Below are 14,853 nucleotides of genomic sequence, written 5' to 3'. Positions count from 1 at the left end.
CCTGCTTGGGGTGACACCAGCACCCCCCAACCAGCGCTCCTGGGACGGACAGGGACAGGGAAGCTCGGCAGGACCCAGCCATCAACACCTTGTACAACGAGAGGTGGTTTCCCATCGGACTGACTTTGCATGTCCCATCCCACAAGCACAGCAGGTACCTACCGCAGGAGGAGGCAGCGTGGCCCCAGGGCTCTGCAGGACTGACAGGCAGGGGGGTGAGCAGGAGAGACCCAGGCCTCCGCTCGCCTTCCTCAGCTGGGAATGGAGATGCTCCTTTAAGCCCCATCCCTGGGAGAAGCCGTTGCTGGAGGGATGCTCCCAGCAGGGATGCTCCGGGTGATGTCCTCCTGCTTTTCATTGCTCCTCCTCCCGCCTGGCCTCAGTAGAGCACCTTGGGAGTCCCTCGTTCCGCATGCTCATGCTCATCCTCAGCTGCAGGAGCAAGGCTGCAGCTCCAGGTAGGATGAAAGTTTCTTTCCCTTCGAATCCAGGCTGCTTCCGAGTCCCATTTGCCTTCCCCAGGCTGGGAGCTGAGCCTGCATCCCGGCACTATCCCCTGCATGTGCCTGGCTCTGCAGGAGCCTCCTGCCCAGGTTTGCATGCACAGAGGCGCACTGGGGCTGCCCGGGACAGGACCCTGGGCACGAAGCCTCCTGGCAGGTCCCTGAGAGCTCCTGCTTTGACCGCTCGCCTCCGAGCGCTGTTATGGATCAAACCGCAGTGCAAAGGCTGGGGGGAAGCTCAAAGGGGCACTCAGGGCGGGCAGAGCCCTTCTCTCACTGAGCACTGCATGGACTGCAACACAGCTTGACAGCAATAGAGCCCTGGTGGGGTGTTGCTGGACCCCCTCTGCAGCAGCAGCCCCAGCACGGGCTCACAGCATCGCTCGGGCCCAGGGTCCCAACCCTGTGCACCCAAGGGACCGAGGTCTCGGCCTCCTGCAGGCACCTCAAGAGCACAGGACTCATGGTGCAGGTGTAAAGGCATAACCCAGGTTGCTGCTGAGGGCTCTTCCTGGCAGCATAGCTGGGGGGAGCATTCCCAGCGGGATGCTGGCGTGATGGCTGCATCCTCAGTGCTGAGCATCTGGTCCAGCTCCTTTGGTGCCCTTGGCAGAGCAAAGCAAAGGGGGAAGAAACCCAGGTGAGGAATCAGGAGGCTTTTTTAAATGTTTGTTCTTCCTTGATAAAGAGACATGTAAAAACTGGACATAAGAAACTGGCTGGGCCAGAGCTCTGTATAAAAACACACCCATGCATAAAGAAACAACACTATTTTTATATCCGCTTTTAAGTTAAGATCCGTACAGGTTTACATTACTTAATAAATACATAAATACAACCTTGCTGCTTGTGCTTGATCGTTTGGGGGTTTTAAATGTGTGGGAGAAGGGGCAGCAGTGGGAGGGATGCCAGAGAGGGGTTGGTGATGACCCTCATGCTCTCCCAGCACACTGGGGAGGGCAGGTCCTGGTGGGCTGGGTTGTACTGGGATGCAGCACACACCAGCTCCAGTAATGCAGTAGTTGTGTTTTCCAGCCAAGTTGTCCCTGAGCAATGGGTGAGAGCCAGAGCAAGAGGCACAGTGAGGAGCAATCCATTGAGCTGGAGGATGGATGGCAGGTACCCACCGTCATGCTCGGACCTCAGTGCATTCATCTTTCCAAGCTGGCTGAGACAGGGACAGCAGAGCCTGCAACCCCAGGGATCACCAATGTAAACCATTCCCATTCTCCCCTCAAAGTCGAGTTTCAAGCTGATTCCTAGCAGCAAGCAGAAGCACTACCACCTACAATGCATTCGGTCAACAGCTTTGAGAAGGTAACCCCAGAACCCAGTTAATGCTTGCCCACTGAGCATACAGTATTGACCTTGCTGACCAGCTTAGAAATGTCCTACAAGCAGAAGATAGGAACCCTCCCAAAAAGGATGATCCAGTTAAAAGCCACAGGGATGCCTGCATCCTGCCCTCTCTGCACTGGTCCTGAAGACATCCATATAGTACCAGAGCTCCCACGTGAGACCATGCCAGAGGCAGCTTGCAGTAGTTTAAGGCTCTTTGCATTGACCCAGTGAATTCCAAGCCCCATCTTGGATTTCATAGGGAAGCACCAACATTGAGCCCATAGCTTCAGCAGAGAGGACCACGAGGTTTGCACTTCATGAGAGGATCAACTCCTGGCTCCAGCTGTGCGATGGCTACCAAAGAGTCACAGCAGAGCTACAAGATAAAACTCCAGTGTTCTTAGAGGTATTTGTGGCCTCAGCTTGAAGCAGGGAGATGCAGGGCTTGCCCTGCTCCTCAGCTCACTTCATACTGGAAAGATCCCTCCTTGACCAGCTCGATGGAGATGTCCTCCGCAACCCCGCCGAGATTGATCTGGTGCAGGGTGTCCAGCAGCGTGTTCACGGACGCGCCGATCGTTTCTTTCTCCTGCCACTTCTTGAGCATCTCAATCAACACCTCCAGCCCGACCTCCTTCTCTGCCAGGGCAATGTCGTTCTCCAGCAGATTCAGGGCTCGGCCGAACCTCTTCCAGAGGTCGTGGGGCACCTTCTGGGCAAAGGTGTAAAAGCTGCTTCGCAAACCTGGAGGGGGAAAAGGGAAAAGCTCAGAGGACAGGGCAGAGCCTGGAGAGCTGGTTCACCCCCAGCACACCCCCTGGGCCCCAGCACTTACGGGCATAAGGCTCTGCTCCTTCCACTGGAACCAGTTTCTTCCTGGGCTTCACAGTGGGCTGCACGGTCCCCGGCACCATCACCTGGAAAGACCACGTCCTCTAGCACCCACAAAGCCCCAGCACAAACGCTGTCCCCAAACCCCGTTCATGGGGGGGTTGGAGACCTTCTCCCTGTCTCCAGGGGCTCTTGGGGCAGGACATCACCACACACCCCAAAGACACCCATCGCTTCTTTTGGGAGGCTTTGGGAGGAGAGCAGGCCACGAGCAGGAGAGAGGGGCCCTGTGGGTCCCGGTTCCTGGCTGTCTGCCCAGCAGCCGTGTTAAACCTGCAGAGGACTGTGGCAGCCGGCTGCAATGAGCAGACTTCAGTCTTGAGCCCAGAGCAAGGACAGGGAACCCCTCACTGTCTCCATACAGGAACCAGGGTCCAGCCCTGCAAGCCCCTAAGCTGATGAGCTTGGTGAAGGCAGAGGAAAGCATCAGACCTCGGCCAAGTGGGATGGAGCAGAGGGGCACGCTCACGTACCTCTGGTCCCGGAGCACTGGGACTCCCCCCTTCCAGGGTCTTGGAGAGCAGCGGATTCTGGGAGAAGCTGTCATTGAACTTGTTGTCCTGAGTCCCCAGGCTCCTGCTCCGGAACCTTATCAAGCGCTGCAGCAGGTAGTCCTGGGGCCGGAGAGAAGCACAAACCAGCTGAGCTGGGTGCTCCTGGGAGGGCAGGGCTCACGTTGACCCCTCAAAGATGCCACCTACGGCACCAGCATCTGCCCTGCCATGCTTCCAAGGGCATGGCTTGTGTGCTCATCTTGAGCTTGAAAGGACCCCAGGAGAGCACAGCCCTCCCTTCAAACTGGGGTCCCCACTGGGGACCCCGGATGTGCCAACACCACTGCCGGGGAAGGGTTAAAGGCCCTGGGAAGGGGGCTGCAGGCACTCCACATGGAGCCTTGACTTTCCTCTGCTTAGCCCAGCTCTACCACACCACTGCAGGGAGGAGACTCATCCCCCTGCGCCTTCAGCCTTCCCAGGAGCCACGGGCAACACGGGGAGCAGAAGACATGGGACAGCCACCATCCCAGCGACTCACCATCACGCTGCAGGGCTTCCCGCTCAGGTCTGTCCTGTCTCCTGGAAGGTGAAAGCAGTGTTGTGAGCCCTCATCCTCCAGAGCAGGCCCTTCTTCCCACTCATGCAGAGCCCGTGGTGAGGGTGGGATGATGCCGTGCTCACCTGTGGAACGGCAGCAGCAGTATATCCCGAAACAGAGGAGCACCACGACAACCACAGTTACTGTCACTGAGATGATCACGATCCAGCGGGCTGGAAGGGGACAACACAGGGCATGTGGGGAGATGCTCCAGGTCTCAGGAGCAGCTCAGCCCCATCCCTCAGCCCATCGCCCCTCCAACAGCAGCCCCACACTTACTGGGGAGGCTGTGGAAGGTGGTGGTGGGAGGCCCGCAGCGGCGGTCACTGTACGGCGTGCAGGGAGCCAGCTCCACCTCACCCTTGGGACACCTGCAGAGGGAGCACAGGGCAGGCTCAGCGCCGGGGGTCCCAGCACCCATGGCAGAGGCACCCAGCGCCTCACCCAGCTCACCGGGGCCGGCACTTCTGGCACATCTCGCAGGGGTGCTCTGGGGAGCAGAAGGTGCCGTTCCTGCAGGCGCATTGTGTGTCCTGGACGGCTCGGCAGGGACTCAGCTCCACCTCATCTGTGGGTGACAGGAGACAGCGCTGTACCCAGTGCACTCCACACTCGGTCCCTCAGGCTCATTAACTGAGCTGGAGCAAGGCCATGGAGCTGCTGCGAGGGCTGGAGCAGCTCTGCTCTGGAGCCAGGCTGGGAGAGCTGGGCTGGGGCAGCCTGGAGAAGAGAAGGCTCCTGAAGGGGAGACCTGAGAGCAGCTCCAGTGCCTAAAGGGGCTGCAGGAAACCTGGAGAGGGGCTTGGGACAAGGGCCTGTAGGGACAGGCCAAGGGGAATGGCTTTAACCTGCCAGAGGGGAGACTGAGATGAGCTCTTAGGCAGAAGCTCTTCCCTGTGAGGGTGCTGAGGGTTCATCACTTTGTACCTTCCCGACACGTCCGGCAGCCGAAGCAGATGGGGAGGTCATTGGGGTACTCGATGTATTCATTGTCTTTACAGGGCAAACACTTGCTGAAGCCGTTTTGCTCTTTACAGTACTCTTCAACATAGGTGCCTGCAAGGAGGGCAGGAGAAAGACAGGGTGTTTGGGTGAACATACAGGTCAGGAGGGAGATGTCTTTGCAGACAGGGAGGAAAATGTTCCCATAATGAGTCCTTAGATCTCATAATGAGACAAACCCCCATTCTGCCAACCATATCCTGCCCTGTAGGGACAGGACAAGGGGGAATGGCTTTAACCTGCCAGGCGGCTGGAACTGGATGAGCTTTAAGGTCCTTTCCAACCCAGATCATTTCAGGATTCTATGAGAGTGGAGCACGGGAGAGCTGGAGCTCCCACTGCCTCCTCACAAGCAGCAAGGACACACCATGGTGACGGGGTGAGGCTGCACAGGCAGTGATGGATGTTGAGACCACCTTACCCGCAGCGCATTTCCTGCAGTAGATATTGCTGTTCTGGATGAGGTAAAACTCTTCCTCTCCCCTGCCTGCCTCGGACAGATCCAACTTGTCCCTCCTATGCAGCGCTGATGCAGCCGTTCCCAAAGAAGCTTCCTGTTAAAGCAATCGAGAAAAGCCTGCTTTAAAACCCACCCCAAATCCATGGGGCAAGGGGAGAAAGAGACGGGGCAAGGGCTCTGCCCACTGCGCTCAGACCAAGTGGGAGAGGAGGCCTGGGATGGCTCAGAGCTGCTGGACCCAGGGACCAAACCTCCCCTCCATGCAGATGAAAGGCACTTCCCGCATCCAGGGTGGTTATTTCCTTGGAGAAGGAGAAGGTTTGCAGAGGGGTTCCCGCTGCCAGGTTATCAGCAAGGCCAAGGCTCCCTAACGCTTCCTCAGGATAACATCAGGCCCCTTTTCCTTCCCCAGCTGCCGAGTGCCTGAACCCACAGCACCAAAGAAAGTGGAAGAGGGATGGGGAGGGTGTTTGTGGGGAGGAAACCAGTCCCACGGCCGGGATGTGGCTTCTGTGCCCACCAGAAGCACCCTGGGCTGCTCCAGGCTCCCAGTTTCCGCCTTATCTGTGTTATCTTGCAGATCAGGAAAACAAGGGCCACAATTCCACTGGCTCCCGAGCACCTTTCCCTGGCTCAGCTCTTCCTGTACTGGGTCACTCCAGCTGCGGGGGGACAACGCTCGCCAGTGACAGCCGCTCACCCCATGGGGGCTGGGGGGCTTTGGGGCATCCCAATGTCCTCACGCTGCTCCAGGGGGATAAACCTGCTCCTGCCTCCTGCCTCTGCCCCTGTAATGCTGGGATGCAGGGGGGCAATGCCCGGCCACGCTGCAGTGACGGCCTGGCAGAGGCATTTCCTCCTTCCCCTCCCACTCTGAGCATGAAACCTGCTTCTTGAAGGAAATATTTCTGCTGTGACTCAGAAGCTGCTTTAAAGGTTAAAACAATGGAGACAACAGAGCTCCGGCCTCCCCCCGGCCAGCCTGGCCGTGCACAGAGCTGCTCCCCTCCTCTTCCTCCCAGGACACTTCCCAAGTGGCTGCAGCAGGTCACGGGGCTGCACAGCCTGGCCCAGACCAGACACCGCTGCTGAGACCCTGTCCTTTACCACCAAGGCCAGGTTGGACACAGGGGCTTGGAGCAAGCTGCTCTGGTGGAAGGTGCCCCTGCCTGTGCAGGGGTTGGAGCTGGAGGAGGTTCCTTCAACCCCACACAGTCTGATTCTATTCAGACTCCGCCAGGCCACGAGGGTGATCACAGCAGCACCACGCAGCAATGTGCTCTCCGAAAGGCCCCTTGCGAGCAGGGGGAGCTTTTCATGAAGCTCAGGCAGAGTCTGCCCAAGTGCACGATAAGGCTATCAGCCCACAGCACCTGCGGGCGCAGCACAAACACATCAGCCCAGCACAAAGCCCTTGGCAGCTCTGACTAACCCTGACTAAGCTATCGGTCCCCCAAAGCACAGGCTGGGAGCTGTGGGTGAAACCAAGAGTAGCTTTCACCCAGCGTAAACATCCCAAAGCCACGCTGCCTCCAGGCAGACGAATCCGGGTACCCTCAGCAGGGAAAAAGCCTCTTCCTTCGGGATGATCAAAGCCTGGAGGCAAAGCTCTGGGAAGCACCAAGCATTGAACTTTCCCTTCCTCCATCCCCAATGTGGTTTTGTCCTGAAGGGATCCCAAGGAAGGAGCTGGACCCTACAGCGGAGGACAGAGCCCTCCCTGAGCTCCTGAGCGTCCATAGCCCTCGGTCATGAGAGGCTCTGAGCCAACTGCGTGAAGGACCAGGGACAAAGGAGGTGCCAGCAGACGCCGAGTGCTGCTCCTCCATGGGCATGGTGTGACTAACACAGGGGGGCTCCTCCCGTTCCTGACTTCCCGCAGATGGAATGTGAGCTCCCACAAAAGCACGGATCCAAGCCGCATTCCTTCTCAGCAGCCCATTAGGGTGGCCAAAGTCCAGGCATGATGCAACAGGCAAGAGCTGCAGCTACGACATCATGTGTTATTACGTCGGCATCGTCAGTCCCAACAGGTCCCTCCTCCCCTTTTGTTGCATTAAATAGAAGATGGGAGAAAAAGGGAGAGAAAAGGGATCTTAGGTGAGGGCTTTGGTAAGGCCTGGCTTTCCCAGGCACATGTAAATGAACTCTGATAGATGGAAGGAACTGGATGAGGAGCTGACTCCTTTCAACCAGCTACGGCAGTGCCGATTTCAATGAGAGGAATTCCAGTGTGGAGCAAGCAACCACATGTCCTTGGGCCACAGCTCCACTGCGATCCCTCGTGGCAGCAGGAACCTAAAACTCAGGGCGGGATCCAAGCGCCTTGAGGTGAGACAAGACTTTAGGTATGTCTGAGCTCTGCGCCAACACCCAGTGCATGGGCAAACACGATCCACGCAGGCAGGACTTTCTGTCCCAAAAGGCAGCGGCACGCAGGGTTTGGGCATCATTTGGGTGAGTTGGAGAGGCAGCGTTCCTGCACCAGGCAGCGTTCCTGCACCAGGCAGCGTTCCTGCACCAGGCAGCGTTCCTGCCCGCATCCGACCCCGATGCCTTCAAACACCCTGCACAGCCTCGGCATTGCCAACAGATCCCAACACTGAAATGACGCTCAAGGCCGGGAAGCGCAGGGACTGGAAATCCCCCCCCGGCGCAGGCCTCCAGCCCCACATGGAGCCTCATGGCCCTCACTCAGCCGCTCGCCCGCAGCCCCACACCGGGGAGGCTGAGATCACCGTTCCCGTTCCACCTCCATGCTGCTGCTCCCACTGTGCCCCACAGGCTCCCCATGCGCTGCTGAACCCCCACAACGCTGCTGCCCTCCATCAGCGCGGATGAACCCCCTGACCCCCACCTGCCCGCTGAGCCCCGCTGTACCCTCAGCTCTCCCCATAGCCCCTGTGCCATAGGGGACACCCTACAGCCTCAGCCCCCCCAGTCCCAAGGACCAGGCGAGCCCCTATAGCCCTCACGCTTCCCACAGCCCCCAGGCTAAGTGAGACCCCCATAACCTCGCTCCCACCATGGTCCCTGGCGCAGGTGACCCCATCATTGCCTCAGCTTCCCCCCAGTTGGGGGGGAACCCTATGAACCCCACGCCCCGACCCCCCCCATATCGCTGGTTAAGGGGTCGCTGCCCCCTCCCCTGCTCTCTCCAGGCAAGCCCTAACCCCTGCTCCCCTACACCAGCGGCACCCCCCATTCCCACCCCCCCCGGCTGAACCCGCACCCCCATCCCAGGGCACCCCTGTTGCCCCCCCCCAATTCATTGCGTGTCCCCCCAGCCCCTTCTCAAGACCCCTCCCCAGCGCGGCAGCCGGGGCCTCTCGATGGCGCGGCAAGCCCGGGCATGCCTCGGCAGCACCGGGCAGCGCCAACGGGGGTCCCGGACCCCTCCACACAGCCCCACGCAGCCCCAGAGAGCCCCCCACGGCCCGGGCCCGGCCCCACGTACCGTGACCAGCACCAGCAGCACCAGCAGCACCAGCAGCAGCGGCGGGCAGAGCCGTCGGGGCGCGCAGCGCAGCAACGAGGGCACCTTGCGCGGCAGGGAGCGGAGCGGAGCGGAGCGCGGCAGCCCCGCAGGTGAGCGCGGCCCCGGGCACGGCTCGGTGAAGGTCCCCGGACATGGCATGGTCTGGACGGGATGCGCAGCGCCGGGCACGGTGAATGGCACTCTGCGTGGAGCGGCGCGATGAAGGCGCTTATCAAGGCTGTAGGAGGGATCGGAGAGGAGGGGCAGGGGCAGGGAGCGCCACGGAGGCGGCCCAGAGCTCTGCCAAGTCCCGTGCTCCTGTCCGGAAGCGCTCGGGGTTTCGCTGGGGTTGGTGGCAGCCGAAGGGGCCGGACTCGGCTTTCGCAGAACTTTCCTTTTCTCATCCCTTATTTCCCTTCCCATTCATTCCTTTTCCCGTCCTCGACTCGTTTTCCAAGCTCCCCATTTAGCCAGGAGGCACCAGGAATGCTTCCCGCGGGGTGTTCTCGCTTTGTCGCCATCACACAGGAGCCACCTTGAGCGAGGAAAGTCGCAAGATTTGGTTTTCCAGGGAAAAGGGGTTTATACAAACACGTCCGGGTGCTAAATCCCGGAGGCGCAAAGGCAAGGAAACGCTCACCCCCTTTGCAAAATAGCCATCCTTTCCCAACAAGCTGGGAAGTGAGGAAAGTCACCTCGGGTTGGGGTTTGGGGTGGTTTTGTGCGGGGGAACTTGTGTTGGAAGGGAACAAACCCTGTTTAATGTAAAGCTTTGGACGTTGCGCAACGTCTGCGCTCGGATGATCTGGACCCTCCCTCAGACACGTGGTGACCCACTGAGGCTGTGCTGTGAGTAATGGGAATCTCCCTGAGCCTTCGCTAATCGCAGCCCAAAGCAGAGGCAAAGGCAGGTGACATCCTGAGAACGGGGAGCAGCATTCCCATGGTGCTGCAGGGAAAAAGCGGCTCAGCAGGAAAACTGCTGCTCGCCAGGGAAAGGGCGCAGTGCATTGAACACCTTTGTGCCAACAGGGCTGCTGAGCAGCTCCCCTCCCTCATCATCATCCCCGGGTCTTGGAGGAAGGCAGCGAGGCTCCTCAGCTCCAGCCAGATGAGCAGAGCTGTAGCTAACCCATTCAAGATGTGGATATTTGGGAAGCATCTTCTCTTTGGTGGCCACACTCATGGCAGAATGAACACTTGTGCTCCCAGCCATGGTGGGCATTGCAAACCTGGGTTTCTCCTTGCAGCAGTTTGTGCCCGTCTATGCCAAAAATAGTTAAACTGAATTGGGATTTGAAGGGGAATAATTCCTGCTTGTTTCCTGGGTGGGTACTTCTATTACAAGCCCCAAAAGTATGCAGGGCCTTTTGTTTAACCAAAACCATGTGTTCTGGGCTCTAGATACCACTGACTTCAGCTGCAGTCATTTGGCTCCTTAGAGAGCAATGAATTTTCCAGTTAGCTCACAGCCAGTGCCAGTGCACTGCTCTGTGCACGTCCAGCGGGATGGGGAAGGACCTGCTCCATCCTCTCCCTGAAAAGTCCCCCTAATGCCCCTTAGGGAATGGCTGTGCAGAAACCCAGGATGGGAGGAGGTTTCCCAGTTTGCCCCATGGTTTATACTGGGCGCTCAGACACATCCCAGCAGCGGGAGGTCAACTGTCAGCATCCAGCCCCCGGTGACCACATGCTCCTCCTGGCAAACACTTGTTACAAAGCCCCAGTGCCTGCTCCACGCATCTCAACCACGGATAAAACGGGACCGTCGGAGCTGTCTGCGCTGCCAAACCACAGAGATAACATTGATAGAGAGCTCCAGACAAAGGCAGCTTTGTGTTGGGCTGAGGGTGCTGAAGCTCGGGAGCGATGCTCGCCCTCTCCCACTCTCCAGGCTCTGGGACATGCCGGCAGATACGTCATTCCCCCATCAATTCAAGCCGGAATTTCCACTGCAGCCATGCTGCACGCTGCTTCCATTTAAGGCTGACTTACAGGGCAGGCTCTGGGCAAGAGAAGGGTGTGTGTTTATCACCAGGGGACAGGCCTTCCTGCAGGCACCCAGTCCGTATTGCAGGCAGCCTGCTCATCCCTAAAGCACCCCCTGAACCAGGACCCCCCAGGAGCCAGCCCAACAGAAGCATTGGGGGTAAATTAACCCCATCAAGAAGAAGAGGGGGGTTAGGATACCGAATTCCTTGCCTTCTTCCTCAGTTCTGTTGTGAGTGGGTATTAAAAGGAGAACCAGGGTCTGAGCAGGACCAGGGCTGGTGTCCCACTCCATGGCAATAGGGAGAAGGGAGATGAGAGCCCGAGCTGCCCACAGAGAACGGCTGTAAGGAGCTGTAATGAATGGCTGCTGGCTGGGGAAGCCTGCTCTTATCAGCCAGGGTTAGCGGTTAACTTCATGTGAGCTGGTGCCCTGCAACGCCGCACAGCCCAGCCCCTTGGAATTCTTGTGTCCTTGTAGCGTCTCTTTGCTCATGCTCCACCTTGAAAGGAGATTGAGGAGGTGAAAGAGGCTCTAATCTCCCCTTCCAGAGCATCTTGCTTGTAACTGTGACCCTTGGCACACGCCGGGGAGGTGATGGGGTACGTGCCCTTGTATCTGTTATTTTTGAACAGCCGCATCCAGTTTTACCTTCAGCTCTTTGTTCCCTCTGGGCTGTTCGCATGCCTGGGAGGGATCTGAAGCCACCCGATAACTTTGACCGTCCCCCATCCAGATTACCAAGTGATTTGTCCCATAAATGCCAGCGCTTTGAAATGCCTTTTTTAAAGGTTCCTCTTTCAAAGAGGGAGGGAAAAGCCTTGTGCTGTGACCTTCCAGGGAGCTCAATTCCCCGCAGCACGGCACTGTCACCCCCTCCCTCCATGCCTCAGTTTCCCCTCTGAAACAGAGGCAGAGGAGTGCTCAGACTTCTGTCTTCATTCACTTTTTCTGCCTTATCCGGGAGAAAGGATAAGGAAATCCAAGTGGGTGATTTCCTCATCCTTTCTCCCTTCACCCCTCCTGAGGCAGCTTCCCTGCCTCCGAGCGTGCAGCCGCTGGCAAGGGAAAGTGTTAAATCCCTCCTTTGCCTGCCAGGCCAGACAGCTCCTGAAAGCAGGAGGAAGCTTTCAACAGCAAATGGAGTCTGAACTATGATCTACCCCCTTCGCTGCCCTCCTCCCTTTCCTCCCCTTGAAGCAGGACTTAAAAGGAGCTCTGGGATGAAGGAGAGGGGTGAGGGTGTTGGAGGCTGAGCTGCAGCCCAGGCTCCAAATCCAAACCAAGGTATCTGCCAGGCTTTGAAACTGGGACAGGATCCCAGACTGGTTTGGGTTGGAAGGGACCTTAAAGCTCCTCCAGCTCCAAACCCCTGCTACGGGCAGGGACCCCTTCCACTGGAGCAGCCACAGCTTCTCTGGGCACCCTGTGCCAGCGCCTCAGCACCCTCATAGGGAACAACTGTCTTATATCCAGCCTGAACTTCCCCTGTTTCAGTTTGAACCCGTTACCCCTTGTCCTATCACTACAGTCCCTGATGAAGAGCCCCTCTCCAGCATCCTTGTAGCCCCCTTCAGACACTGGAAGCTGCTCTGAGGTCTCCGTGCAGCTTCTCTTCTCCAGGCTGAGCAGCCCCAATGTTCTCAGCCTGGCTCCATACGGGACCTGCTCCAGTCCCTGAGCATCCTCGTGGCCTCCTCTGGACTTGCTCCAACAGCTCCTTGTCCTTCTCATGTTGAGGACCCCCGCACTGCTCACAGGGCTGCAGGGGGGGTCTCATGAGAGCAGAGGGGCAGGATCCCCTCCCTGAGCTGCTGCTCACGCTCTGGGGGTGCAGCCCAGCACATGGGGGGGTTCTGGGCTCAAGCGGACACTGAAGCTGGGTCATGGGGAGCTTCTCCTCACCCAGCACCCCCAAGTCCTTCTCAGGGCTGCTCTGGATCACATCACATCTCACCTCGTATCACAGCTTCTCCTGTGCTGCTTGTGCCTGGAGTACAGGCAATTTCCTTCGTAGTAGCTGCTCTGTGGCTATGCCTGGGTTCTGTGCTGGAAACCCTGATGATGACCCTGGGACATTTCAGACACCACTGAGCAGCACTTACACAGAGCCAAGGCCTTTTCTGCTCCCCACAGAAGGAGCTGGGAGGGCACACGGCCGGGACATCTGACCCCAACTGATCCAGGGCTATTCCCAACCATATGACATCCTGTTTGGTGTATAGAGCCGGGAGAAGAATTGAGGAGGAAGGAAAGGACGTTCGAAGCGATGGTGTTTGTTCTCCCAAGTCGCTGTTCCTCGTGACAGAGCCCTGTTCCTCTGGGAATGGCTGGACTCCTGCCTGGCTATGGGAAGTGGCAAATGCATTCCTTGTTTTGCTCTGCTTTACCTATTAAACTGCATCTCAACCCATGAGTTTTCTCACTTTTACCCTTTTCTATCCCCAAGTCATGTGTGGGGCTGGGGTTGAACCACAACAGGGAGCTTCTCATCTGGAACAGGAGCAGGATGAGCCCGTCACTTGGCTCTTTCATCACCAAGCATGTGATGCCCATCTAACAGCCTCCAGCACCGCAGGGTCAAGGCTCATTCCCCAGGTGTATAAACGCGGCTGCTTTGAACAAGCCTCGTGCTCAGATGCCACCGTTGGGCTTCCTGAACGCAGCGTTTGCTCTGCTGCCTGCAGCCAAACTGTGCTCTCCCGAGCAGGAAAGAGCAGGTCCTGGGGTGTGATTCGCTTCAGTCCAAAGGTGCCGTGGGTTTGGGGCTTTTGGAAAGGATTAATGTGAAATTCCAGCTTGACAGAGAATGCTTGAATTGGGTAAAAATAGACTCTGGCTCTGCTGAGTCATCAGCATGCTCAGACATGGGGCAGGGTGCGTTTCAAGGCTGCTCTTTGCCTTCCCTGCAGCACTTCGGTCTGGCCAGGGGAAGGGAGCCAAGGCTGTCCCTTCAAATGGACCTCCTCTGGCACTGATTTACCGGTATCAATGTGAATCAGCAGGGCTGCGTCAAGGATTCTGACTGTGAATGGGAAAAGGAACCCATCACCCACAGTGGCTGTGAGCAGCCCCATGACGTGTGCACCGCATCGGCAGCGGCAGCGGCAACCCCTCGCAGTAACAGAACCAGGGTGACCCAAGCTCCACAGCCCTGTCGGGGGGAGCTGGCTGCTTCCCAGCTCCTGGGAAAGAGCTGCAGGCACAGGGCGGCTCTGGCATGCAGCAGCTCCGGGGTTCAGCCCATGAGTGCACAGCACGGGAGCCCTGCCAGAGGGATGGAAGCAGGCTGACAAAAGCGATCCCTCCGGAGGAAGCCAAACACATCTGAGAAGCTTGGGAAGTCAACAGCAGCCCAGAAAGCAACCGTATCCTGGGCTGCATCAAGAGGAGCGTGACCAGCAGGTCCAAGGAGGTGATCCTGCCCCTCTGCTCTGCTCTCGTGAGACCTCACTTGGAGCATTGTGTGCAGTTCTGGTGTCCTCAACATAAAAAGGACATGGAACTGTTGGAACAAGTCCAGAGGAGGGCCACGAGGATGATCAGGGGCTGGAGCACCTCCTGTATGGAGACAGGCTGAGAAAGTTGGGGCTGTTCAGCCTGGAGAAGAGAAGCTGCGTGGAGACCTCAGAGCAGCCTTCCAGTATCTGAAGGGGGGCTATAGGGATGCTGGGGAGGGACTCTTCATCAGGGACTGTAGTGACAGGACAAGGGATAACGGGTTCAAACTGAAACAGGGGAAGTTTAGATTGGATCTAAGGAAGAAATTCTTTACTGTGAGGGTGCTGAGGCACTGGAATGGGTTGCCCAGGGAGGTTGTGAATAATCCATCCCTGGCAGTGTTCAAGGCCAGGTTGGACAAAGCCTTGGGTGCCATGGTTTAGTGTGGGGTGTCCCTGCCCATGGCAGGGGGTTGGAACTGGATGATCTTAAGGTCCTTTCCAACCCAAACCGTTCCATGATTCGAAGTCCCTTAAGTGAGCCCATTCCGGTGCCGAGGTCCCAGACACAGTTTGATGCCTCCCCATTCCGCACGGAATAAGAAGTGTCATGTATGTTGAATACAGACACACAGCAGTACCCAGAACGTGGC

General features: G+C 57.9%; 1 protein-coding gene across 1 annotated transcript; it reads right to left on the bottom strand.

Moving 5' to 3' along the window:
- Positions 1-1,258: 1,258 nt before the first annotated feature.
- Positions 1,259-11,734, bottom strand: LOC308230169 (tumor necrosis factor receptor superfamily member 10B-like). Its single transcript, XM_080634725.1, has 10 exons — positions 8,750-11,734; positions 5,254-5,386; positions 4,758-4,886; positions 4,284-4,398; positions 4,110-4,201; positions 3,914-4,003; positions 3,771-3,811; positions 3,209-3,349; positions 2,680-2,761; positions 1,259-2,588 (listed from the first exon to the last, which is right to left on the bottom strand). Exons 1-10 carry the CDS (start codon positions 9,191-9,193, stop codon positions 2,302-2,304), a joined length of 1,554 nt encoding a protein of 517 aa, XP_080490851.1. The 5' UTR covers positions 9,194-11,734; the 3' UTR covers positions 1,259-2,301.
- Positions 11,735-14,853: the final 3,119 nt, after the last annotated feature.

The sequence above is a fragment of the Psittacula echo genome (genome assembly GCF_963264785.1).
Source record: "Psittacula echo genome assembly, chromosome: 25".
Classification (NCBI taxonomy): domain Eukaryota; kingdom Metazoa; phylum Chordata; class Aves; order Psittaciformes; family Psittacidae; genus Psittacula; species Psittacula echo.
Note: the sequence above shows the minus strand (reverse complement) of the source record. Positions and strands in the feature narration are given on the sequence as shown.

Excerpts from the sequence above, each read along its gene's own strand:
- LOC308230169 (XM_080634725.1), bottom strand. The coding sequence starts at position 9,193 with ATGGGAAGGGAAATAAGGGATGAGAAAAGGAAAGTTCTGCGAAAGCCG. Across the intron at positions 4,202-4,283 it reads TGCCAGAAGTGCCGGCCCCG|GTGTCCCAAGGGTGAGGTGG; the intron begins GTGAGCTGGGTG and ends CTCCCTCTGCAG. Across the intron at positions 4,004-4,109 it reads CACCTTCCACAGCCTCCCCA|CCCGCTGGATCGTGATCATC; the intron begins GTAAGTGTGGGG and ends GTCCCCTTCCAG.